We start from the raw sequence: 22,503 nt of genomic DNA, 5'->3' as shown, positions 1-22,503 counted from the left end.
TCATGTATCAAAATTATAATATCTAATGTGTTTACGCTCTTGTTGCTTTATTTTGTTTTACATTAGACTGGAATTCAGATTTTGATCCTTGCTTATATGTACTTATTATCTGTGTGATTAGTTTATTCAGTTATCAATGTCCAGTAAAGTTAATTAAACGTCTTAAAAAGGATAGGGTAGGAAATGTGTCAAATAAAACTCTGTTCTTGTTCAAGTTTTATAATTTATAAGCGTAATAAATCGGTTTACAATACTATTTAAGAGTAAAAAGTTGAGCATACATAAATATTACATTTTCATAATTACACAAGATCTTAATATTAAATAGGAAATCATTAATCACAATAAAAACACAATGACAGTTGAATACTTTTATTTTTACAACTATTCCGTTTCTGTGGAAAAAACAGATTAAATAATCTCGAATTTCCCTAACATTTTCTCCTGCACAAGCTCACTCATTTCTGATTCTTTTCTCCCGCCTCCGAGAAATTGTTACAAGCCTTTTTAAACTCTCTATCAACACATTCAATTTTTTCGGCTCCCTCTACGTTTCATTGACGCTAAACACTGTGGACAATACCACTTGCCTTTTGGCGGTGCAGTAATACCAACACATGGGTAATGAAACCATTCAGTTGGACACTAAAACAACAATAATAAAACACACCCAGAAACATTTCACAGAACCTACGTCTTCATTATCACAAGCGACCATATCTCCGTAAGAAACCTGATTACAGAGACAATATCTAGGCTCGTTGGGGTCATAAGTCCACTCCCCATCTGTTACTTCCGCGCTTTGTGAAGACACATCTATTGACGGTGATTCAGGGGCGGCACTAGCAAGCGGAGCATTTAATATTTGTTGAACTGTTGTTGACGCCGAAGGTGCGCTAGCACTACCACCTGACCATTTCCTATAATTCAAAATTAAATTTAACCAAAAAAAATGGGAAAAATCGTTACTTTTGCTTCTTCTTGTTATTGGCATGGTCCTGTTGGATGGCTTGAATGGCCGTTTGCGCCGCCCCAGCCAACTCGCGCCCGATACTAAACTCATGACCATGGCTTCCTGTATTTATCGCCTCATACGAGGCCTTAAGACTTGCTGTCCTCCTGCCTTGTTGCATCTGATCAAACAGTATAGTATAAAATATCAAGGTCGTAGAAAAAATAGTGTATGTAGGTCGCACTCAATGGCTATTAATACGACACTCGCCCCGGCTCGTGTCCTAACAGCCACCACTGATTGAATGGATTATTTTTGACAATTTTCTAGGCGAAAAATGGTATAAAATTAGTGATTTTTTACCTGTTGAGTGGCAGCGATGGCCTGTGAGGCCGCAGCCGCAATGGCAGGCCCCGCGCCTATGTGCCCCAAATTATAAGTAACGTTAGACTGAGCTGGGGGCGTTGATTGGCCTATTGAACTATGCCGGGTCTCGACGAGAGGTATGGGGGCAACAGCTTGTCTTTTTTCGGCAAATGAGGTCTGCAAAGAGTTACTACTATCCCGTCTTTTTTCGCTTCTTTGTCGATATCTAAAGCTGCTAGAACTACATTAGCACTAACAAAGATTACGTTCCCATAAATGAAAACCACCTTTCGTATCTATTTTCTTTTTGTTGTTGGGATGAATTTGTTGAATTAACTGGAGTGTCTAACTCCAGTGACCGCTTTTCTAGAACTTCAGTTATGCCCTTATTGTCTGCCTCTAGTTCGCATTTAAATTTATGTAGTTCTGTGTCAAGCCGGCGCAGGTATTTATCAACTAGTTCAAACATTTGATTAGCGAGGTGCACCTTTGATTCAAATTATCATTAAGTGGTCACACAACCCCACAACTACCTTCTCATCTGCGTCCTCGAGCGTCTTTTTGTACTCTTTTTTCACAGCTTCGAACTCGACTTGAATGGCAGGCGGTAATTCACCGGGATAGCGCTTACAATCATTGAAAAAAATTTTCACCCGCTTTTCTAACTCATCCATGTTATCTACAATTAATAATTTATTTAATCAACTCTAACTATCAAACTCTTACTTTGCACTGTTAAGTCTAACTCTCGCATTTCTGTAAACCTGTCCCGTAATTCCTGAGGTAGGTGCTCGATCACTAAAAATTCGAATTGAGCGCCACATTGACAATTGGCGTTTCCGTCAATGCCACGCCAAAGTAACTGATTTACTTACTTTCCAAGTAATCTTCCAGATACAACATTTTGCTGTATTAATGTGGTACGGAATAATAAATAATAAAGTAAATACGTGTTTAATTACGACTTTATTTCCTGATATAAACCCGAAACTGCAAACTTCACACAATTTGATGGAAGGAAACTGCCATTTTTAATTCCAAACGACAACATGACGCCCCGAAAACCACTAACACTCAAGCGCCCGATTCAATTTCCCACAGTCCGAGATGATTACAGGGGCTAAAGGCTTGCCGATACTGCGGCCATACCCCTCAATTTTAAACAAATTCTCAGCCCCTCGCACAATATAACCGAACACAACGTTCTGCATATCCAACTGTTCCATTTTCGTGAAGGTGATACAAAAGCGCGAGTTGTTATCGTGTTTGCGGACACGCACCATGGACAAAACTCCTGAAACAACACTCAGGAATTTTTCGTAAACTAAATTCGGGTTTTGTACCAGGTTTCGTGTGCTTAAGCATGTGGCCTTCCTCTGCAAAGTATTTACCATAGATTGACACCCCACCACGTCCTGTCCCTTTAGTTATGTCCCCAGTTTCCAAAAAACGGCCCGGAACTATTCGATTGATTGGGCAGTTTTTATACGAAAGGTTCTGTTTGTTCTCACCGCAGCAAATTGATAAGAAATTCTGGACTGTGACAGGGACGTGGTCGTGATAAAGCTCGATCTCTACGCGGCCCAGAACTGGGCCATTTAGCACTTGAAATTCCAAAAAACACCTTCGGGGTCAATTAATTAAGTCATTGTTTGATTTTTTTAATTATACCGGGGCCGTTCTGATAATTTCTCAAGTCCGCAACTAATTGACGGCTGTTTTGCAATAACTGAATCGACTGAGACTTTCTGAAGGATGACCAAAGGGAATTTGGAAGTTAGTTTCAATTTTTCAATAATACTGGTCCAGAATTTACGTAACGACTCACAATCGTAACTGGAAGTCTGTTAACTGTTAAATAAAGAAACTAATTTTTTGGGCTTACTGCAGCCATCAGTTTCTCGTATATTGCTTTATTTTTGCGGTCAATTCTCTTCATCCTCATAACGTGAGCGTGCCATTTCGATTTAGACGCATAGGCTTCAGGATTATACGAATCAATTTTTCCCTACGTTAAAAATTCACTTCAAGACAATTAAAATCAAAATCTTACGATGGTCCTATTTATCGTATTTATGGACTTAAGGAGCTGCTTATTCTCCTTATCAATCATTTGTAACCGCTCAGCGTCTGCCCGTAACTTTCGAAGGTTGATATAATTGAACGGATTCATGGGGAGGGGTTTGGTATCAGTTTTCGGTTTCGCTGAAAAAACCTAACGGGAGTAAACCAAGCCTGAAGCTTCTGCTTTTACCTTATATCTGTGTGCGTTATATTCTGCCAAGTCTGTTTTAATGACTTGGGGACTAACCGACCCAATCAAATATCTGGGAATTTTACAAGGCCTGAACACTTTTTTACTTTTCTTCTTCATTTTGATGCGAATTTAGACACTTGATAGCGGAAACGTCCAAAATGACAGTAATGACCAATCGTGGAAAAAATTAAAGAACGACTTGTAAATTTATTCGTATTTACCGAACAATATGCACACATTTTTCGCTTCCGAACATGACAGACACCAATAGCGAGTCCAGTAAGTGTCTTGAAAAGTACGAAAATGTTACGACAAGCGACAAGCGGGATTTGAAACTAAAAGAAGCGGAAAAAACCATCGCCAACAAAGACGTAATTATTAAGATGCTCAAACAGCATGTAAAAAAATTGGAAGAGTCGTATAAACAAAATTTGAAGGAGACTGAAGATTTTCGGTACAAGTTTTGCCTGGCGTCTGAACAGGTCAAAAAGTTGCGGGCAAGCCCGATCAAACAGAAGGAAAAAGAGCTCAAGGAACTGAAGGGCGATTTATCGAAATGGAAAGAACAGTAAACGTTACATAAGTTATTATTGTTTTTATTTTTATCGTATTTACAGATGTGATGAGTATGTTCTGTGTAAAGATCGGTGTCCTGGCTACAGTTCGCGCTGTAGCTTCATGCAAAAAATGAAGAATGTTGAAAAATTTATGCGGGCGCATTACGAACTTTTGGAATCTCTTGTTGACCGAATATCGACCAATAACGGCGCCACTCAAGTGGACTCGGACGCTATAGAAAGCATCAAAACGAGCTACAATAAGCAAATAACGACACTACAACAAGAAATCGTCCGTCTGAAAGAAGAACTAGCCAAAGTGCAAGACAGTGCTTCAGTGAATAACGACGAACCTTTCGTTGAGATAAAAGACAGTCTTTTGCGAGCGTACAAGAAGAGCAATTGCGAGTTACAGAAAAAAGTCAGTCAGTTAATAGAAAAAGTTCCTGGCGGCGTCACCGCCCTAACATCACAAGAAGAAGACGAACGAGAGTCTGGCGAACGAAAAGTCAGTTTTTCCAATAAGCAAAATTCGTTAAGTTTCGACCTCGGCCCCAAAAACAAGGACGAACTCCACGCCAAATTGAAGAAAAACGTTGAAGCCATTAAGGAAAACGGAAAATCAACGGAAAATAAATGCTGCGGTTGTTCCACACAAGACGTTCAAGTGCAAACTCCGCCAAAAGTGGTGGAAAAAACAAGCAGTGCTCGAGTCGTTAAAAAAGTTGATGTGAAAAATGAAATTAATGACGATCGATATTCGGTGCTAAACCCTACCTTTACACGAGAATCAACCGAAGAAAAACTCATTGCTGCCACAACTACGTACAGTGATCCTGATGCGAAAGCAACGAAAATATCAATCACTGAAAAACCGAGCGTGATGGAGTGCGAAAATGACGACGATGAGAGTTTTGAAAGTGCAACAGAATCCACTTTTTACAGCCACAGTTTCAATCGAATGAAAACCCCCAGCATGTTCTCAGCTGGGATAACAGCGGCCGGCAGCAGAGAAAAAATAACAGAAGAAAACAACAGTTCTGAAGAAAATAAACAGTGTGATTGTTCGTATGAAGTCGTTGCAGCTCAAAACCAAAAGTCCGACCAAAATAACGAATTAAATGACTTGACCGAGAAACTGAACGAAATTCGGGACAAAATTGGTAATTTACTCGAAACACAATCACATGCGTGTAAGGAACTGGAGATTTTGAAAAACGAAATGACTGTAACACGCGACTCGACCCAAACTTGCACCGAAAACGTCTCAAAATTGAAGGAGACGATCGACGAACAAAAAGAAACTTTTCTGAATAATTTCCAAGAACAAAAAATTGTTACTGATTCTTTGGCCCAGAAAAACGATAAGATCCAGCACGAACTCGCAGAGCTTAAATCAAATGTGGAAGTTTTGTTCCAAAATATGGACGAATTGAGAACTACGTGTAAAGCGGAGAAAATAATTGTTGAAGAGAATTTTGAAGTCCAGAAATCTGCCCCGGAATCGAACCACTTGGACCAGCTTGAGAAAGAATATGCCGATTTAAAGAAACAATCAAAGGCGAAAGACGAGAAAATCAAGTGCATTGACGCTTTGATTTCGTACTACAGTAACGCAAGTAAGAAACTGTCTTCAATGTGCCCCCAACAGCCCTCTGGCGACCTCCAGAAACAAATCGACGAGCACCTTAAATCGTGCCAATACGGCGACGATGAAGTGCACGATTACATCGAAAAAGTCCGTGGGGAAAATCTCAAACTCAAAACAACAATAAGTTCGGTCATTGACCACTTGAATAAAAAAATCAACGAAATCAAAGGCATCAAAGACGAAAACACGAGCAGTTTTTGCATGTGCATTCAGCACCACTTGACTAGCGAATTCTCGAACGAATGTGGCGGTTATCAGAGCGATATCTCAAGTTTAAGTTGTGGCACGGAAGCCGGTACTAAACCACCGAAAAATAAATGCACTGAGTTAGAAATTGAAGAGATTTACAATGTGGTGCGTAACACATTCGTACCCAGCACCGCCCAAACCAACGACTCGTCTACGTCTTGTGTGTGTGCCAAAAACCAGAAATCTCCGTTTCCTTGTTGTTGCAGTGATTGTTTAAAATCCGAGGTGAATATTGAGGACGTTTATCGGTCCGTTTTGTGTTTGTGTGCTAATAAGGATAAACCGGCAACGGCTGAAGAAAATGACGAAAAAAACACAGGCAGTAAGGAACTGTGCGTTCCTGAAACTTGCGGAAAATCGGTGACGTGCGACTTTGGCAGTGACTACTCGTTAATGAATGACTTGCAGACTTATGTAAATTATTTGTATCAGCAACTGAACATAATTACGAACATTGAGACCAGAATCGAAGACTTGCGCAACGACATTCAGACTCCGTAACGTAAATTTGCTATATTTTGTCCAATAATAATAAAATACATCGACTATCTCTCGTCATTAATTCAAGGAACAACAACTAAACTAAGTACAGTAAACTCTCTTAAAGGATATACTTTATAAGTGCCAGAACCTCTTAAGAGGACATCTCCCTTAACCGGACAAAGACCATATCGCCGTCGGTGTCCGCTTATAGGAGATTCCACCGTACTCAATTCAGAAAAGACTGTACATTTATTTGGTGACTTTAATATTTGGGATAAACTGTGCGGAGAGCAAAGAATGCAGCTTATTTTTTATGGAAAGAGAGTTTGCGCCGAGAGATTTCAACGAAGTGACTGCATTTTGCAACGTCAGTTGAGACTTTATCAACTGTTGGTCAATCGAAGCCAAGTTTTTGCCGTTCTCCCCTATGACGCCCTGACAGAACCCTTCAATGTCCTGATGCAACTTTCCGTTACATTCGCCTGGAAGTACGATGTTTTGTCTTACGCCAATAAAACACACACTCTTACGTAATTTCTGGTGCAAAAGCGAGTCGTACTTATCACAGTTTTGCGTTTTTGTTGTCGAATTTGTTTCGTTGAGTGCCGAGACAGCACTGCAAATACTGGCGTCGTTTTCTTCAAATTGAGTCAATATTTCGCTAAAATGCGCGTTTTTACTTACCATTTTCCGACTCTGAATCCTCCCCTGTGATCACAGCGCCTTGGATGGGGGCTGTCACAGCCAGGGGCTACGGCCGAAAACTAAACAAATGGTTTTTGGGTCGTTTTTTACCTTATTTTTTGGTGCTTCATCCTCGCTATCGGTTTCTGAAGCCTCACCACTTATAATCACTGGTTTATTCATTGAAACAGTCACAAGAAACGTCAAAATCAGCTGATTGAAATAAACAAACGCAGTGATTGGCGGTTGCTGCCGGGAATTTCAAATAAAGCAACTCGAAACTAACAAACAATTTTATTATAATAAATATCACAAAGGGTTACAATCAGCATGAAAACTCCTGTTGGTTCCTTAGAATCCCAGGTGGCCCGTCTGTGTACTCACAAAGGCCCAGTTTCCCGGACAGGACACAATTCTTCTTGGGGTTCCCCCATTTTCCTTTGAAGAACAACCATTTGGGTAAATTGCGCGTCCCCAAGTGGAGAATATCCAGATTTTCCCACGTTTTCCACGGCACTCCGTACCCACACTCGTCCGTTAAATAGGGGACTTTTAAATATTCGTGTTCTCCAGGGGAGGGCCAAAGGCCGTGCGAGCCGTTGGCGGAAAATAGCACAGGGTGGCCGTTTTGTACTCTTACAATAGGCGGAAGTTTAGGGCCTTGTACTCTTCGGTGGTTTTTTTTTGAATCTAGGATAAAGTGCTTGTGGTGGGGCTCGTATTTGTAATAACCCCCAGTGTTATGTATGGCTGTGTACAGTTCTGAAGGGAAAGGGTGGCCCTTGAAGGACAGGGTCACATGTTCCCAGTCACCGACATGCGAACCCATCGTTTTCAAATGCCCAAAACATTTGCCGAAGATTGTCAAAGTGGGAACATTGCCTGGAGTTAGTGTTAATTATTTGAACTTGTTTTACTTTACCTACCTATGAAACAAATTTTTTTGCCTTGATTGTACGGATAAAAGGCCCAATAAGTGACGGTAAAGGAGGGTTTTTTGTAATGATTTGGTTTATTGGTGCAAGTCGATACGACGGCGTAAGTGGGCACCGGGTGCAGCTTCGGATTATGGCCATGGAGAGAAGTTAATTTATCGCTTTTTAAATATTCTGAAAAAAATTTTCGTCATTACATTTACCTACAAATCAGTGGAAGTGTCCCTCACCTACGCTATGTGTTGTGACTAGGAATAAAGACTTGGTATTTAACATTGGAAAATGTTCTTTACTAACAGCAGGCATAATTAATTTCTCATTTTGATTCGCCAAGTAAACATTTTCAAAGAACGTCTCCACGCTCGATGGATAATATTTTTCATGAGGTGACATCCAAATTAGCGGTGCCCATTGTGTGACTAGTTGTTTTACTAAAATATGGTAATTACGTGCATTAGAAAACTTTGTACTTTTACTTTATTTTGAGAGATGTTATTATGATGTAATGATGCCGGAAATACGTGCCTTTTACTCGAAGAAAGTTGGACAATATTTAACACCAAAATAAACAATCAGTGGGTTATTAAGCTGACAATAAAATATCGTCCTATGTAATCTATTGCGTGAATAAAACAATCCCAACAAAGAACAATCGCGTCCACTTAATTTAATTTATAATTAACTGAAGCAAAAGTAGAAGGAGTAAGCAATTACCAACCGATTTAAAATTTAAATATTCAAGTCACAATTTTGAGCAACACTTTCGGCGCTATGATCTGAATAATTGACGATTAGAGTTACATAATTGACACAAAACCGCCGTTATTTCGCTGCGAGTGAAGAAATTGTGCATCTTTCGCTCTAGATTAATGGAATATTCAAAATGTCTCGACCAGTTTTTGTCCAATGAATCTAGGAAAGCAACTTACTTTGCTCATAATCACCAATTTGTCGCTGACTTCGTCCAAAAGCGAGTAAAAAAATTAACACCGCACCAACTCCCAGCATTGCAGCATCGCACCATGACTATCGGGAGTGTTCGGTAACAAACAAATTGTTTATATTTAATTCATCACTCAGGTGTCAGTCTCAAGACGAAACGAAACGACGAGTACCAAGAGCGGTACCATCACCATCGGTTATGTATGACCTACACAGAGCTGCTTCCAACCCGGTTATTGCCACTCCAGCTTGCTGGAAGCGACTTCAGCTACTGTAGTATTTGTATTTACGATTATTGAATTGGGGGAAGTACAAACAATTAATTGTTGCTTACCTTTAAGCTAATTGAAATAGCACATAACTTGGGCTAATTTCTTCACTTTAATTTAACAATAGTGGTAGTGGGATGGCCGCATTAAAATATTTATTCCTCGCAATTATTCGCAAAAGTAGCCATTGTTGCTTAAGTGTGTTTGTGAGTGTATTTAAACATCCGTTTAACAATTAGAGTGTCATACAAATTCTACGTTTCACTTCTTTATTTTACTTGTCAATGTTCGTTAATTATTAAATTTGGCTAGAAACAATTGTATGGTTAAGAAATCTTTGATGTAATATTAATTAGAATTTGAATGGAAGGATCATTTTCAATCAAATGTAGAAAAAGCCGACGTCTCGATAAATATAAACGGAATAAATAATTATTCTACTACTTGTAGTCTGAGCGAAGCTGTTGGGGTCACAAAAAGTCCTTTTCCATTCGTTTTAGCACTGCAGAATTTTTTTACGTCTTCATATTGTTCAAATGCAATATTACAGATGAAACAAAGCCAAAAACCTCGACAAAAACCAATAACCAAGCTTGGATTTAAACGTAAAGACGCATTGTCATAAAAATTGTCACTTATTATTACGTGTAAATAAAACAATAAGCTGAATGTTCTGTATGTCTTTTTATTTACGGGTATACAATATTAATTTACATATTTTACATAAACATATCCTATTTTAAACCCAGATTGCACTATAATTTATAATAGTTAATTTTGAGAGAAAATGCCACGTTGGCGGTTTTATACTTTTGAAACAGCTAATACAAGCGTAATGCTAATGATAATGAATGAGTAATGATTTAATTAGGTATTTCCCCGGATGATCTTGACAGGAAACAAAACTTCGTCTTGATATCAAGGTTTTTTTCTGCAGAAAAAACCTTCAAAAAATTTAAATAGCAAAAGAGGTCGAGTAACACATTTTGAAGCTGCTTATTTTTGTTTTCAATTTTAAACGATTTATTTTTGAAAATCACTCTCGTTCAAATTTTGAACGTTTTTTTTATATGAAGGACTAAAAATTGCAACTCCCAGAACAATTTTTTATTCTTCCATTCTGGTTTTTAACGAAATAGTTCGTCTGAATAATAAAATATTACTTAGTATCTTTCTTACCTTTTTATCTGTAAATACAAATATTGAAAAATTCCTGCTATCCCTACAGATATATTTTCTTATCATAATAAAGAAGACATTTTTATAATTTACGAAAGAAATAAAGATCCAAGTCCTTTTTTTTAAAAAAGACGTCACCTATTTTTAGTAAATTCTGCAGATCTTAAGATTATTAAATTAAACATTTACAGGTGTATTTATTGGACCCGTAAACTCTACTATTATGTTTGGATAAAAAAAACTTCAAATTATTCGTATATAAAAAAAAATATGAAAACAGTGATTCACGAACAGTTTCAAAACGAACGAAGAAGAAAAATTGCAAAAATCTAATCAATCAGTTTAGGCGAAGAAAAGAATATTTAAACATTATTAAAAAAAATATTAAAAATTATTTAAATTATTATTATAAACAGTAGTTTTACTTCAAACAAAAAACAAATTTATTTTTGTTTGATAGCAAAATACGCTTCAGTTTAGGTAAGACACCTATTTCAAAATAATTTCCGAATTTTAACTATTCCTATCTACTTTCAAATAATACTTATTTTTTTTAAATAAAACGTCAGTGGCAATGATCTTGATGGATTTTATAAACGCTTACAATTAGTCCAAAGAAATTAGTAATTTTCGAGTCAGAACTGCTTAAACTGTGATTATTTTTGGACCTTTCGTATGAGCTATTTATATCAATTCTGATCTGAATATTTCTTTTTTTTTTTTTCGTTTTGAAACATTTTAGTGAATCTTTCTGTTTTCTATGATTAGTAAGTGAAAATTTTGCGTCGAAATTCGGAAATTTATGGAGATATTTTGTACAAAAAACTGCGACCTTACCTTGTGGATTATACATGATTATAAAACGAAAAAATATTTCTAATTAGACACAAGAATCTTTGCTGCACAACTGCAACTGACTGCGTTCTCGGGTCCATGCAATCCACGTAATTAAAGAATTAGTGTTCAACAAACAGAATCAGAAATCATAATGGTAAATTCTTTATTACCATCGTAGGAGAGGGGGGAAAGTGAAAATTTCTTACAATAAGGTTTTCCCACGTACACACATAACTCCTTGTAATAATTTAATGAAAAATTAATTTTCGTCCAACAAAGAAACACTTTGAAACTATATAAATGATGGAAAAGCCGATATTGAGGGCATTAGCGTCCACGATGCCAAGCTTGATTGAACAAAGTTTCAAAATAAATTTTCGCATATTAAAAATCACCGCCTTCTACCCACCCACAAAAAACAAACGACTGAACCAAATGCTCGCGTTTGTCTTGTATATGTTGTTCGTAGTATCTGTACCCATCCTGGAAGTTCTCAACCTTGTTCTTCAAGAGAAGATCACTTTTAAGCAAATTATCGACAATGCGTTCATGATAGCTGAGCTGGGCTGTCTCATACCGAAATATTGGCCCTTTGTGCGTAACAATGACCGGCTTGTGAAATGCATTCATTATTTCGATTCACCAGCATTTCAACCAACGAAAAAAAAACACAGGGAAATTCTCCAAAACTGCGTCAAGGTATGTCGGGCCATTACCATCTTTTTCGTGGCTGCAGTCAGCTCAGGGTACGTTTCTTGGTCAAGTAGGCCCATTTCTTGGAAAAACCACATTTTCCCGACCGACTTGTGGCTACCTTACGACCCGAAAGTGGCCCCAAAATTGTACAATTTTCTAGTTTACACATATCTTGTAATTGGTAATTTTTCGAATTTTTTTTGTAAAATACGAGACTTGTGTTTTTAGCTGTTGGTTACAGCGCCTATAATAACGCCACAATAGACCCTTTGATTAGCGGACTGTCTTATCAGGCTACAAGCCAGATTAAAATATTAAAGGACAATTTACAACATTTGGGTGAAGACACTGAAGCGGAATTCAACCAGCAATCTGTTATTAACCGTTTACCAAAGTCGGAAATCATGTACCGAAAAATTGTCAAATGTGTTGAACACCACAATCTAATTCTGGAGTAATTTTGAAGTCGCTGAATATACAAATAGCCAAATTATTTTTTTAGTTTTGTTAAAGAATTCCAATATTGTTTCGCCCAGTGTGCGTTTAGCCAAATTGCAGGAAGTGTTGTTGTTCTTTGTGTTTCTTGTCTGCAATTAACTATAGTGCGTTGTTCCGCTATTTTAAAATTATTTTTTAAACAATTTTCCTGTAGGTGGATTTGTTAAGTTTTGACTGCCTGGCAATGATATTATTTCTCGTCTCAATGCTGAGTGAAGTTTACTTTTTTTGCCACTTTGGGACACTTCTCTACGAGGAAGTAATGACTGTTTTTACTTCTGAATTTTTTAAATAATTCTTTTAGAGTAGTACGATATCTGATGCCATTTACATGGGAAGTTGGTATGACTATGACAAAAAGTCAAAACAAGCTCTAACAATTTTAATGGAACGAACTAAAAGACCAGTAATTGTAATAGCTGGAAAACTTGTCCAGTTGTCCTTAATAACGTTTAGCATGGTATTGGCACGAAAACTTATTTGTCGTGTTAGTTATTTGTTTTTAGATTCTAAGACGGTCTTATTCCTTGTTGGCAGTTTTGGAAAATTACAATATCGAAATCAATTAAACATGAAAAAATGTTTTCATTGTTGTAAAATATTGTTTGCACTCGTCGTAATTTATAATGTTGTTGTTCACTAAATAAAAACTTATCACAGCATAATGTGTGACTTTTTTGTTTTGTTTCTGTATTAACCACCAATCAATAATTTTTTTTAATACTGGATTTACAAATGCAGTTTCAAAGTTAAGAGCAAATGAAAGAACAAACTCTTCATTTCAGAAATATGGGTTAAAGTAATAGTTTTGGTAGAAAAATTGTTTAGAAAATCTGTTAATTAAATAATAGTGGGTGACATATTTTATATTTTATTTTAAGAGTAGGAATACATATGAGAATATAGGAGGGCAGGACGAAAAAAAAGATTGTTTCAATAAAATTTTTATTTGGGTTAAAGTTACATATTTCGTAATAATTATTTATTTCCACCTTTCTACTGAATGACATTTTACAAGTTTATTTTGATGATTATGGAAACTCGGAACGATAAATTACTGGAACAGACCTGTAAATTTTTTAATTTAGTTAGATATTAAAAAAACGTTTCTTTCTCACAATAAACCACTTGTTTTTTCTTCAAACCCCAAAACGGGTCTATCCCTGCACTTGACAGAATCAGAGAAATAATAATGTTTGAATTTTTGATTAATATTACAGGGAGTTCTTCCAACAACGCATTCCCACGTTGACCAGTAAGGATTCCGTGTGACCATTTTAATTCTAGCCTTTACAAATCTTTGATGAAAAATTAATCCAATCTAACTTTCACTTAATAGAAAGCCACGCCCGTTCCCAAATTAAAAAAATCCTTCAGTTGTAACTATAAAAGCAAAAAGTCCCCCACTTTGAACGTCTGTCCACAATGCCCAGTATAATCGACATTAGCTTCAAATTTAACTTAAAAGTCCTGCGTATTTCTGGTCTTTATCTACCAGAAAAATTCAAGTCCTTGTACCAAATATACAGCTACCTTGCTTATTTTTTACTCGTAATACCGGTACCAATTTTGGAATGTACGAATCTCCTAGTGCAAGAAAAAATCACTTTTAGACAAATTGCCGATAGTGCGTTTCTAATCGCAGAACTGGGCTGTTTCATTCCAAAAAACTGGCCTTTTGTGCGCCATGCAGACCGCCTTAAACGGTGCATCCACTACTTCAGTGCCCCAATTTTCAAAACTAAGCGAAAAGAACACGAGGAAATTCTGCAAGATTGTATCAAAGTTTGCCACCGAAGTACAGCATTCTACTTCGCTTCGGTCACTGTTGGGTTTTTTTCTTGGGCAATTAGGCCAATTTCGTGGAAAAATCATATTTTCCCAACTGATATCTGGCTGCCGTTTGACCCACACACAGCGTCAAAAGTACAAGTTGCCGGTGTTTACTTTTATTTGGTTTTGGGTAAAGGGTTCAGTTCGAAAGTGCTCAAATTTTGGTTTAATTTCAGCTGTGGGGTATGATGCTTTTACCAGCACAGTGATAGACACGCTAGTGCCTTGTTTGGCGTATCAAGCCACAACTCAGATTAAAATACTCAAAAATAACTTGCAGTTTTTGGGTGAATATGTGGACGAGGAGCTGGCAACTCAAATGCACAGTTTATCCCCTTCAGAAAAAACGCAACTTACGTACCAAAAAATCAGACAATGTGTTATTCACCACAAACACATTTTAGCGTAGGTATTTATCATTTTTGGCATTTATTATTAGAACGTATATTTTAGATTTGTAAAAGAATATGAAGAATGTTTTTCTCAAGTTGCTTTTAGCCAGTTTATAGGAAGTGTGGTCATTTTTTGTGTTTCTTGTTTGCAATTAACCATAGTATGCTACCAATATTTTTTCTACAACTTTTCATTGTTAAATTGGTTTTCTAGGTCGATGTAGTAAGTTTAGATTTTTTGGCGATGATGATGTATCTAATTGCAACGCTGAGTGAGGTCTACCTTTACTGTCATTTTGGAACAGTTCTTTATCACGAGGTTTGTTTATCTGTTTTCTTAATTAAAAAAAGATAGTTCTGTATCTGCCCGTTTTAGAGTAACACCATTAGCGAAGCCATTTATTTAAGTAAATGGTACGAATTCGACATAAAGTCCAAGAAAGCGCTATCCATTTTAATGGAACGTTTGAAAAGGCCAATGATTATTAAATGCGGAAAAATTTTGGATATGTCATTCATCACATTCACAATGGTATTGCAATTTTGAGTTTTGTATAAAACTTGATTTTTTTTTAGATTCTACGACGCTCATATTCGTTGTTAGCTGTTATGGAAAATTATAATATAGAGTTAAATTAATTTGCAACGTTACAACATGTAACCACAAATTAACCAATTAGAGAATTAATTTGTTGCTTCTAGGATGTTTAAAAATTTAGCATTAATACCTATAATAGAAAAAAAATGCATTATGTATGTAATGTTCAGCGAAATAAACTCTTTAACATATAAATGCAGAAGATCTGAGAACTCTAGTACTACATGGAAATTTTTTTTAATTGAATGTGAAGTAATATAGTGTTAGGTATGTGTGTTACGTGATGTTCAGTAAAATAAAAACCTCAGTGCATATTTATTACAAAAAAATAAAGATTTTTAAACTCGCCTTGGACTTTGGTATTTTTTTTTCTAATTGTTGACACACACAGTATTAATAAAATTTAGTTTTTCCTTAAATGACTTACTCTTTTGTAAACTGGACCTTTCTAAATATCCTGACCCCGTCGACTATTCCCAAGTAGTTAAAGTTTAAAAAACATCATTTAGCTTTTCCAGAATAAATCTTCTGAACAAGACACCAAAAAAAAAGTATTAAGTATTACCCGAAATAACAATAAAAAATTTGTTTGGCTTGGATATTATTCCACTGATTTTCTGATAAATTGCTACGAGATCTCACACAATGTAATAAATTTAAAAACAGTCCTGCAGACACTTTTTTTATTACCATTTACACCAAAAAAAAATCACTTTAAGTGCATGTAAGTTTGAAAAATCATATTGTTTCTTATTTCAATGATGCTTCGTAAAGTTTACTTTCTTGCCATTTAGAAACACAAAGTAATGGGTAAATGTATGGACTTTGTAATTTATTGTACGTATCGGTCATAATTTACAAAATTGCTCGGTTGTATTGTTCACTAAATAAAAAGTCACCACAGCTTGTACCTAATATTTCTGCCTTGTTTTCGCGTTCAGTAACTTTTTTGCTCAAAATTCCCTTGTACATAATGTACATAAGCTATATCTATGTACCTAATTAAAATACAAAATCTGCCCAAAAAAGTCATGGATCATAATAATACCACATTAAAATGAGTCGAAGATCAAGCTAAATTAAAATAAAACTAACCCAGTTATTAAAATTGTTCAAACAAAATTTCTTCATTCTTCCTCTTTATTGTGTTTCAAAAAATCAGTTTTTCGATTAAAAGCTATTTTTTAAGTAAGCGGCAAAATTACGGTAATGTTTTATTAAAAATGAATATATTTTGTTTTGTCTAAAATGCTCAACTCAATTTTAGTTAAAAGAAAAATGAAAAAACTTTTTTTGAACCTGAACAAATATTTAATTGTTTGACGTTTATTTTTGTTTTTCTACTCGTACTTCTCTTTTATTTTGAAATATTTCACCTTTCGAGAATGAAACAGGTGATCACTGTGTGTAAAAAACCTTACCTTGTAACATCATGAATGGAAAACAAAAAATCTACTACTTTATAATTAAACACCATTTGCTGCACTCATGCACTTGACCGTGATCGGGTCCAATGCAATACTTGATTAAAGAAGTTGCGTTCAACAAACAGAATCAGAAATCGTGTTGGTAAATTCTTTATTAACATCATAGGAGAGGGAGGAAATGAAAATTTCTTACAATAACATTTTCCCACGTCCGCATCAACCATAACTCCTCGTAATAACCCATTTTGACCACTTTAATTCCAGTCTTCACAAATCTTTGATGAAAAATTAATCCAATCTAAATCCCATTTTATTGGACAGACACGCCCGTTTTCAAGTAAAAATCTAACTATAAAAGGCAAAGTTGGAACAGTTGGGACATTATCTTTCCACAATGCCCAGCATAATCGACATCAGTTTCAAAATCAACATAAACGTTCTATGTCTCGCCGGCCTTTATCTGCCAGACAAATTCAAGTCCTTATACCGAGTGTACACTTATCTGGTTTACGTTTTCATCGTAATACCAGTCCCAACTTTGGGATGTGTTTATCTGCTAGCCCAAGAAAAAATCACATTTAGACAAATCGCAGACAACTTGTTCCTAATCGCAGAACTGGGCTGTTTCATTCCAAAATACTGGCCCTTAGTACGACATGCTGAACGCATCAAGCGATGCATTCACTACTTCAGTGCCCCAATCTTCAAAACAGACCGAAAAGAACACCAAGAAATTCTAGATGATTGTATTAAAGTTTGCCACCAATGGTCAGCCTTCTATTTCGCTTCGGTGACTGCAGGGTTTGTTAGCTGGTCAATTAGGCCCATTTCGTGGGAAAACCATATTCTCCCAACCGATATCTGGCTGCCGTTTGATCCGCACACAGCATCAAGCGCAAAAGTGGCCTCAGTTTACTTTTATTTAGTTTTGGGTAAAGGTTTTGGTTTGGGAGCAAATCGGCAATTTTAATCAGTTTCAGGATATGACTCTTTTACGAGCGGGGCTATAGACACGTTGGTGCCTTGTTTGGCTTATCATGCCACCGCTCAGATTAAAATACTCAAAAATAACTTGCAACATTTGGGCGAATACGTGGACGAAGAGCTTGCTTCACTGGAGCCGTGCAGAAAGGCACAACTTACGTACCAAAAAATCAGACAATGTGTCATCCACCACGAACATATTCTGGCGTATTTGTTCACCCAGATTCAGTGTCATTGTTTAATTAAAAAATAAAATATTTTAGGTTCGTTGAAGAATATGAAGAATGTTTCTCTCAAGTTGCTTTGAGCCAGTTTGTGGGAGCGGTGGTCATTTTCTGTGTGTCTTGTTTACAGTTGACTATAGTATGTTTTTTCTACGACTGTTTATTACTAAAAAAATTAGTTTTCTAGGTCGAGGTAGTGAGTTTGGATTTTTTGGCGATGATGATGTATTTCATTGCAATGCTGTGTCAAGTCTACCTTTACTGTCACTTTGGAACTATTCTTTACGATGAGGTTTGTTATTTTGTTTATTTTTTTTAATGCTGTAACTGTTGGTTTTATTAGAGTGACACTATTAGCGATGCCATTTATTTAAGTAAATGGTACGAATTCGACAAAAGGTCCAAAAAAGCGCTGTGCATTTTAATGGAGCGTTTGAAAAGACCTATGACTGTTACTTGTGGAAAAATTTTTACTATGTCACTCGTCACATTCACAATGGTAGTAAGACTGCACAATTTTTTAGCACAACATTTGAACATTTTTTTAGATACTCCGACGCGCATATTCGTTATTAGCTGTATTAGAAAATTACAATATTGAGTTAAACTAATTAAAAAAAAGAAAAATACTGTAGTTATTAATACCTAGAATGTTGTAAAAGGCTATCAATATTTTTCTGTTCTGTATTGTGATTATAATAAGCACATCTTATGTGGTGTAGGTAGACACTGTTATTATTATTATTATATAAGTGGACCTTAAAATGACTTTATTTGTACTTTTGTAGTTTTGTCTGAAAAAAAATTAATGATTCGCTTCTCTCTTATTCTATGGTATATTCTTATATTGCGGAGAGCATATTCCTAGTGTAGATTTCTCGAAGATTTAACCAGGGGGATGAAACATGAAGAACAATTAATTTGATATTTAAAACTTGAGCTGACCATTAAAATTTTAATCAAAAAAAAATCAAAATTTTCCAGAAAACTATTGATCGAGGAAAAAGTTTTTTGAAACAGATGCTTTAAAAAATCGAACCTATTGGCTCTTTTGGACTTTTAACAACACGAGAGGGTGTAAAGGCATAGAAAAGTCCATAAGACATGCTAGAGCGGCAAATTATTTTAAATCTGCCCTGACAAAATGGCGGACCGTAAAATTCTGACATTGACATTTACCTAACCGCACTTTTTGTGATGTTATTCGGCGGAATAATCACAACAAAAACTGTACTTCCACACTTTTTATAATTCCTCCTATGAACATTCCCTATTCCAGTTTTGTAAACGAACACTTTCGGCAATGGTGCGTTACTTGGGCCAACAAGAAGCGATAAACATCGACAAGGACCTCTTCAACCAGTACAAGTTCTCCGTTGACCAATTAATGGAACTTGCCGGTTTCAGTTGCGCCTCTGCTATAGCAAAAGTTTACCCCGTTGAAAAATACGGACAAAAACCGATTCTTGTATGCTGCGGCCCCGGAAATAACGGGGGTGATGGGCTAGTTTGTGCGCGACATTTGAGCCTGTTTGGCTACAAACTGAAGGTCTTCTACCCCCAACGAACCGACAAACAGCTCTACCATAATTTGGTGCATCAAGCTGTCTCCTCAGACGTCGTGATGATTAACAGGGAGCCCACCCTTGATGAAGTTAATAACGAGTTTGGGCTGATTGTAGACGCGTTATTTGGGTTTAGTTTTAAACCACCGGTTAGGCCGGATTTTAAAAATATCATGGAGGTGTTAAAGTGCGTCAGTGTGCCCATTGCAAGGTAAAAAAACTTTGTCAATTTTTTTTATTCAAAGTTGCTTGTTAGTATCGATGTACCGAGCGGTTGGAACGTAGAGAAGGGGATGCCTTCAGAAGGCGGCATTTCTCCGGAACTGTTAATTTCACTAACGGCCCCCAAACAATGCGCCCAGTTTTTCCTAGGCAAGTATCACTATCTAGGCGGTAGATTTGTCCCGCCAAAGTTGGAACAAAAATACAAGTTGAGTCTCCCCAAATATCACGGCACCGAATGTTGCGTCCTCTTGAAATAACCACCAAGTTTGCATTCGCTACATTTTATTTCATCGTGGGTTTGAGGACGCTCTGAATATTTTACATACAAAAATGAACGAGAAATGTATAATAGGGATCAATAAAATGGTTATTATGAAGTAGAGTAGAAAGAAAAGTACGGCCAGTTCGCCGGCAAAAATCAGCGCCTTCACCGACTTTTCCCAAGTGGTCGGACTTTCGAAAATATCGATTAACTTATCCAGAATAAATCTAACCATGTAAGTGAAGCTCTCTAAAAGTGGCACCATGTTGTAAAACATGGTCAAAATGACCAAAAAGGCGGTATATGCTTGCTGGCATAGCGTTTTAAAAAGATCAACAAACGAGTATTGCCTGAAATAACAGTTAAGTTTGCCAAACAGGCGTAAATATTACTCAGTCTTTGATATCCCCTTGGGTTCCTGGTAAAGCGCTATTGGAGATCTCACACGACGTAAAAAATTTACAAACGGTTCTGCGGACATTTCGTTTTATCATTACACCAATTTTACTTGTTATCAATTTTGAGCGTGGACCTGTCAACGCGAGAGAAATGACAGTGTTGATTCATTGATTAAGTGTCAATAAAATGCAATTTTTTTGGAACGTTTTATTGTCATAAACCCAATATTATCACATCTAGTTTGTCTTCCATTTTCTTGTTTTCTACAAAAAGTTCGCGCCGATTGCCAACCTGAAAACTAAACTTGGGACGTGCTCTTATCACAAAAAACCTTACTTTGGCCTTTGTACTATCAAACGCTTGTTTTGAAAAATATAAATGTTCGTTATCGCCCCTGATACCGTAATATTTACAATCTTGCAACAACTCGCCCACACTCCCATACAGTAAAACCTCCCGGACAACTTCGCAAGGAAAAGCGAGATTTTTGCTGTGATACGCAGTGGACATTATGTTAAAAGCTCTCCTACAAAAACAATTTCTAAATACTTCACCCGAAATAAATTGACAATACCTCCGAATTTCGCCCAAATGTAAAGACGCAACTGCGGCTAAAAGTGCCGGAAGATTTTTAATAATCCGACACGCCCGCACGAAATTCCCGTATTTGAAGCAAAAAGACAGCTTAGTTGCGTCTTTCACAACGTTAGTTTTGCATTTTTTTGGGATTGTTAGCGACCTTGTCAGCGCTTCGTCATTCCATAAATTAAATATGAGGTAAAGTGCCTCAAATTCGGGCCTGTTTTCTATGAAATAGTCATTACACACTGACTTAATCTCTAGATTCAGAAAATCGTAACTGTCGTAAATGTACAACAATTTTTTCAAGCACTCTTGAAGGTGCTTGTTGTTGAGGGTGGCGTCAAAGTTGGCAATGCCTTCCTCACACAGTCTATAGGCGGCATACGCGTGGAAACGCACTATTGGCTGGAGTATCGTTATACTTTCGGCTTTTGAGACATTTTGGACGACTAGATCTTGCCGCACTGCCAGTAACCTGTCCGTTATAAAATCGTAAACTGAATGCCAGTAAGGCAGTCGTTTTGTATTTATAACACTAAAAAATCATAGAAATGTGACTGTAAACTGTAAGGTGGTGGAAATTACTCGCAAAGCAGATATTTGACTGTTTTTAGCAAAACTTGAGGTGGTCTTAAAGTTTCAGGCTTGATTTGTTTGCCTGCGGCTGATCTGCTGAAACTTTTAACCATGTGTGCTGTACTAGCTTTGGGTTGTCTCGTTTTTTCAGTCCCAGGGACCATTTCAAGGACATGCAGCATTTTTTCACGCTCGCGCCTGAATTAAAAAATTAGCCAAAAAAATAAGTTAAACATAACCTCACATTTTAATTTCTTCAGTGGGGCACATTGCTGTGCATGTCCCTTTTATATAATTGTCGATTTTTTCCATGATTGATGTCACTTAACTTGCAAACGCGATAATTGCCAATTTTTGTTTTTGATATTTTGATTTTAGGAAACAAAACCGTGCGCACGCGTAAAAAATACACATTCAAAATAAATTACAATTTTATTTGGATAATTATAAATTATAATAAAAAGTTTAGCTAATACGAAGAGTGTGCGTAATTTCCGTTTCGGAATAAGCTCATTGACACGTTAATAATTAAAATCGGCAGCAGTATCCAGAAGGGTATCAGCACATGATATGTGGATAATTGTAAAGATTCGTATTCTAGTTTTAAACACAGTATTATCTGGGCCGCAATTTTTAAAAGTGCCACAACAATCAGTGTTATGTTTTTGTTCTTAAAAATAGTTTGGGGGTTTTCATGTTTACACACAACGAAGATGTTAAACAAAGCATCAATTAGTAAAATCGTATCAAACACCCACATTGGAAGAAAAATGAGGAACCAATTCCAGTGTGTCCTGGTTTCCAAACGTAGAGATAAAATTATCAGGAAAACTAAAAGGATAAACCACGTAAATAACGCCCGGTGCATTACCATCGTGGAC

At 36.6% G+C, this 22,503-nt stretch overlaps 10 protein-coding genes across 13 annotated transcripts; 5 read left to right on the top strand and 5 right to left on the bottom strand.

Moving 5' to 3' along the window:
* Positions 1-203: 203 nt before the first annotated feature.
* Ing3 (Inhibitor of growth family, member 3) lies at positions 204-2,335 on the bottom strand. 2 transcript variants are annotated; one of them, XM_008196761.3, is made up of 8 exons: positions 2,194-2,335; positions 2,045-2,116; positions 1,852-1,997; positions 1,606-1,805; positions 1,316-1,559; positions 970-1,133; positions 695-920; positions 204-645 (listed from the first exon to the last, which is right to left on the bottom strand). In XM_008196761.3, exons 1-8 carry the CDS (start codon positions 2,219-2,221, stop codon positions 529-531), a joined length of 1,197 nt encoding a protein of 398 aa, XP_008194983.1. In that variant the 5' UTR covers positions 2,222-2,335; the 3' UTR covers positions 204-528. The 2 variants fall into 2 exon arrangements, with proteins under 2 accessions (XP_008194983.1, XP_008194989.1); XM_008196767.3 differs by having other exon boundaries at positions 1,316-1,550.
* On the bottom strand, positions 2,266-3,704 carry LOC103313454 (uncharacterized). Its single transcript, XM_008196755.3, has 6 exons — positions 3,573-3,704; positions 3,372-3,533; positions 3,204-3,326; positions 2,990-3,162; positions 2,662-2,942; positions 2,266-2,612 (listed from the first exon to the last, which is right to left on the bottom strand). Exons 1-6 carry the CDS (start codon positions 3,690-3,692, stop codon positions 2,386-2,388), a joined length of 1,086 nt encoding a protein of 361 aa, XP_008194977.1. The 5' UTR covers positions 3,693-3,704; the 3' UTR covers positions 2,266-2,385.
* A 125-nt stretch (positions 3,705-3,829) lies between these two features.
* Positions 3,830-6,582, top strand: LOC135265834 (CAP-Gly domain-containing linker protein 1-like). The gene is made up of 2 exons (XM_064356058.1): positions 3,830-4,143; positions 4,193-6,582. The coding sequence occupies exons 1-2, from the start codon at positions 3,830-3,832 to the stop codon at positions 6,531-6,533; spliced, it is 2,655 nt and encodes an 884-aa protein (XP_064212128.1). The 3' UTR covers positions 6,534-6,582.
* Positions 6,531-7,463, bottom strand: Blos3 (Biogenesis of lysosome-related organelles complex 1, subunit 3). The gene is made up of 4 exons (XM_001809692.4): positions 7,311-7,463; positions 7,200-7,266; positions 7,046-7,153; positions 6,531-6,997 (listed from the first exon to the last, which is right to left on the bottom strand). The coding sequence occupies exons 1-4, from the start codon at positions 7,380-7,382 to the stop codon at positions 6,765-6,767; spliced, it is 480 nt and encodes a 159-aa protein (XP_001809744.1). The 5' UTR covers positions 7,383-7,463; the 3' UTR covers positions 6,531-6,764.
* A 16-nt stretch (positions 7,464-7,479) lies between these two features.
* On the bottom strand, positions 7,480-9,582 carry LOC658779 (uncharacterized protein). Of its 2 annotated transcripts, XM_015977392.2 has the most exons (5): positions 9,411-9,582; positions 9,064-9,347; positions 8,365-8,565; positions 8,126-8,308; positions 7,480-8,081 (listed from the first exon to the last, which is right to left on the bottom strand). In XM_015977392.2, the coding sequence occupies exons 2-5, from the start codon at positions 9,140-9,142 to the stop codon at positions 7,525-7,527; spliced, it is 1,020 nt and encodes a 339-aa protein (XP_015832878.1). In that variant the 5' UTR covers positions 9,143-9,347; positions 9,411-9,582; the 3' UTR covers positions 7,480-7,524. The 2 variants fall into 2 exon arrangements, with proteins under 2 accessions (XP_015832878.1, XP_064212129.1); XM_064356059.1 differs by having other exon boundaries at positions 9,064-9,582.
* Positions 9,583-11,398: 1,816 nt separating this feature from the next.
* On the top strand, positions 11,399-13,189 carry LOC103313493 (odorant receptor Or1). Its single transcript, XM_064356251.1, has 6 exons — positions 11,399-12,238; positions 12,286-12,511; positions 12,560-12,659; positions 12,710-12,814; positions 12,860-13,015; positions 13,062-13,189. The coding sequence occupies exons 1-6, from the start codon at positions 11,662-11,664 to the stop codon at positions 13,122-13,124; spliced, it is 1,227 nt and encodes a 408-aa protein (XP_064212321.1). The 5' UTR covers positions 11,399-11,661; the 3' UTR covers positions 13,125-13,189.
* Positions 13,190-13,638: 449 nt separating this feature from the next.
* LOC103313494 (odorant receptor Or1) lies at positions 13,639-15,491 on the top strand. The gene is given in 6 exon segments (XM_064356205.1): positions 13,639-14,571; positions 14,573-14,793; positions 14,842-14,941; positions 14,995-15,099; positions 15,157-15,312; positions 15,483-15,491. Coding segments are annotated over 6 exon segments (1,182 nt in total). The 5' UTR covers positions 13,639-13,980.
* Positions 15,492-16,288: 797 nt separating this feature from the next.
* LOC103313458 (odorant receptor Or1) lies at positions 16,289-18,651 on the top strand. The gene is made up of 6 exons (XM_015977390.2): positions 16,289-17,737; positions 17,780-17,996; positions 18,053-18,152; positions 18,201-18,305; positions 18,357-18,512; positions 18,562-18,651. Exons 1-6 carry the CDS (start codon positions 17,200-17,202, stop codon positions 18,622-18,624), a joined length of 1,179 nt encoding a protein of 392 aa, XP_015832876.1. The 5' UTR covers positions 16,289-17,199; the 3' UTR covers positions 18,625-18,651.
* Positions 18,652-19,114: 463 nt separating this feature from the next.
* Naxe (NAD(P)HX epimerase) lies at positions 19,115-20,180 on the top strand. Of its 2 annotated transcripts, XM_008196792.3 has the most exons (3): positions 19,115-19,243; positions 19,293-19,789; positions 19,835-20,180. In XM_008196792.3, exons 1-3 carry the CDS (start codon positions 19,211-19,213, stop codon positions 20,058-20,060), a joined length of 756 nt encoding a protein of 251 aa, XP_008195014.1. In that variant the 5' UTR covers positions 19,115-19,210; the 3' UTR covers positions 20,061-20,180. The 2 variants fall into 2 exon arrangements, with proteins under 2 accessions (XP_008195014.1, XP_970501.2); XM_965408.5 differs by lacking the exon at positions 19,115-19,243 and having other exon boundaries at positions 19,250-19,789.
* A 410-nt stretch (positions 20,181-20,590) lies between these two features.
* LOC659154 (uncharacterized protein) lies at positions 20,591-22,041 on the bottom strand. Its single transcript, XM_008196801.3, has 5 exons — positions 21,867-22,041; positions 21,632-21,820; positions 21,039-21,581; positions 20,801-20,990; positions 20,591-20,755 (listed from the first exon to the last, which is right to left on the bottom strand). Exons 1-5 carry the CDS (start codon positions 21,932-21,934, stop codon positions 20,678-20,680), a joined length of 1,068 nt encoding a protein of 355 aa, XP_008195023.2. The 5' UTR covers positions 21,935-22,041; the 3' UTR covers positions 20,591-20,677.
* Between the last annotated feature and the right edge of the window lie 462 nt (positions 22,042-22,503).

This window comes from Tribolium castaneum, chromosome 4 (genome assembly GCF_031307605.1).
Source record: "Tribolium castaneum strain GA2 chromosome 4, icTriCast1.1, whole genome shotgun sequence".
Taxonomy (NCBI): domain Eukaryota; kingdom Metazoa; phylum Arthropoda; class Insecta; order Coleoptera; family Tenebrionidae; genus Tribolium; species Tribolium castaneum.
This window is presented reverse-complemented; position numbering and strand designations above follow the sequence as displayed.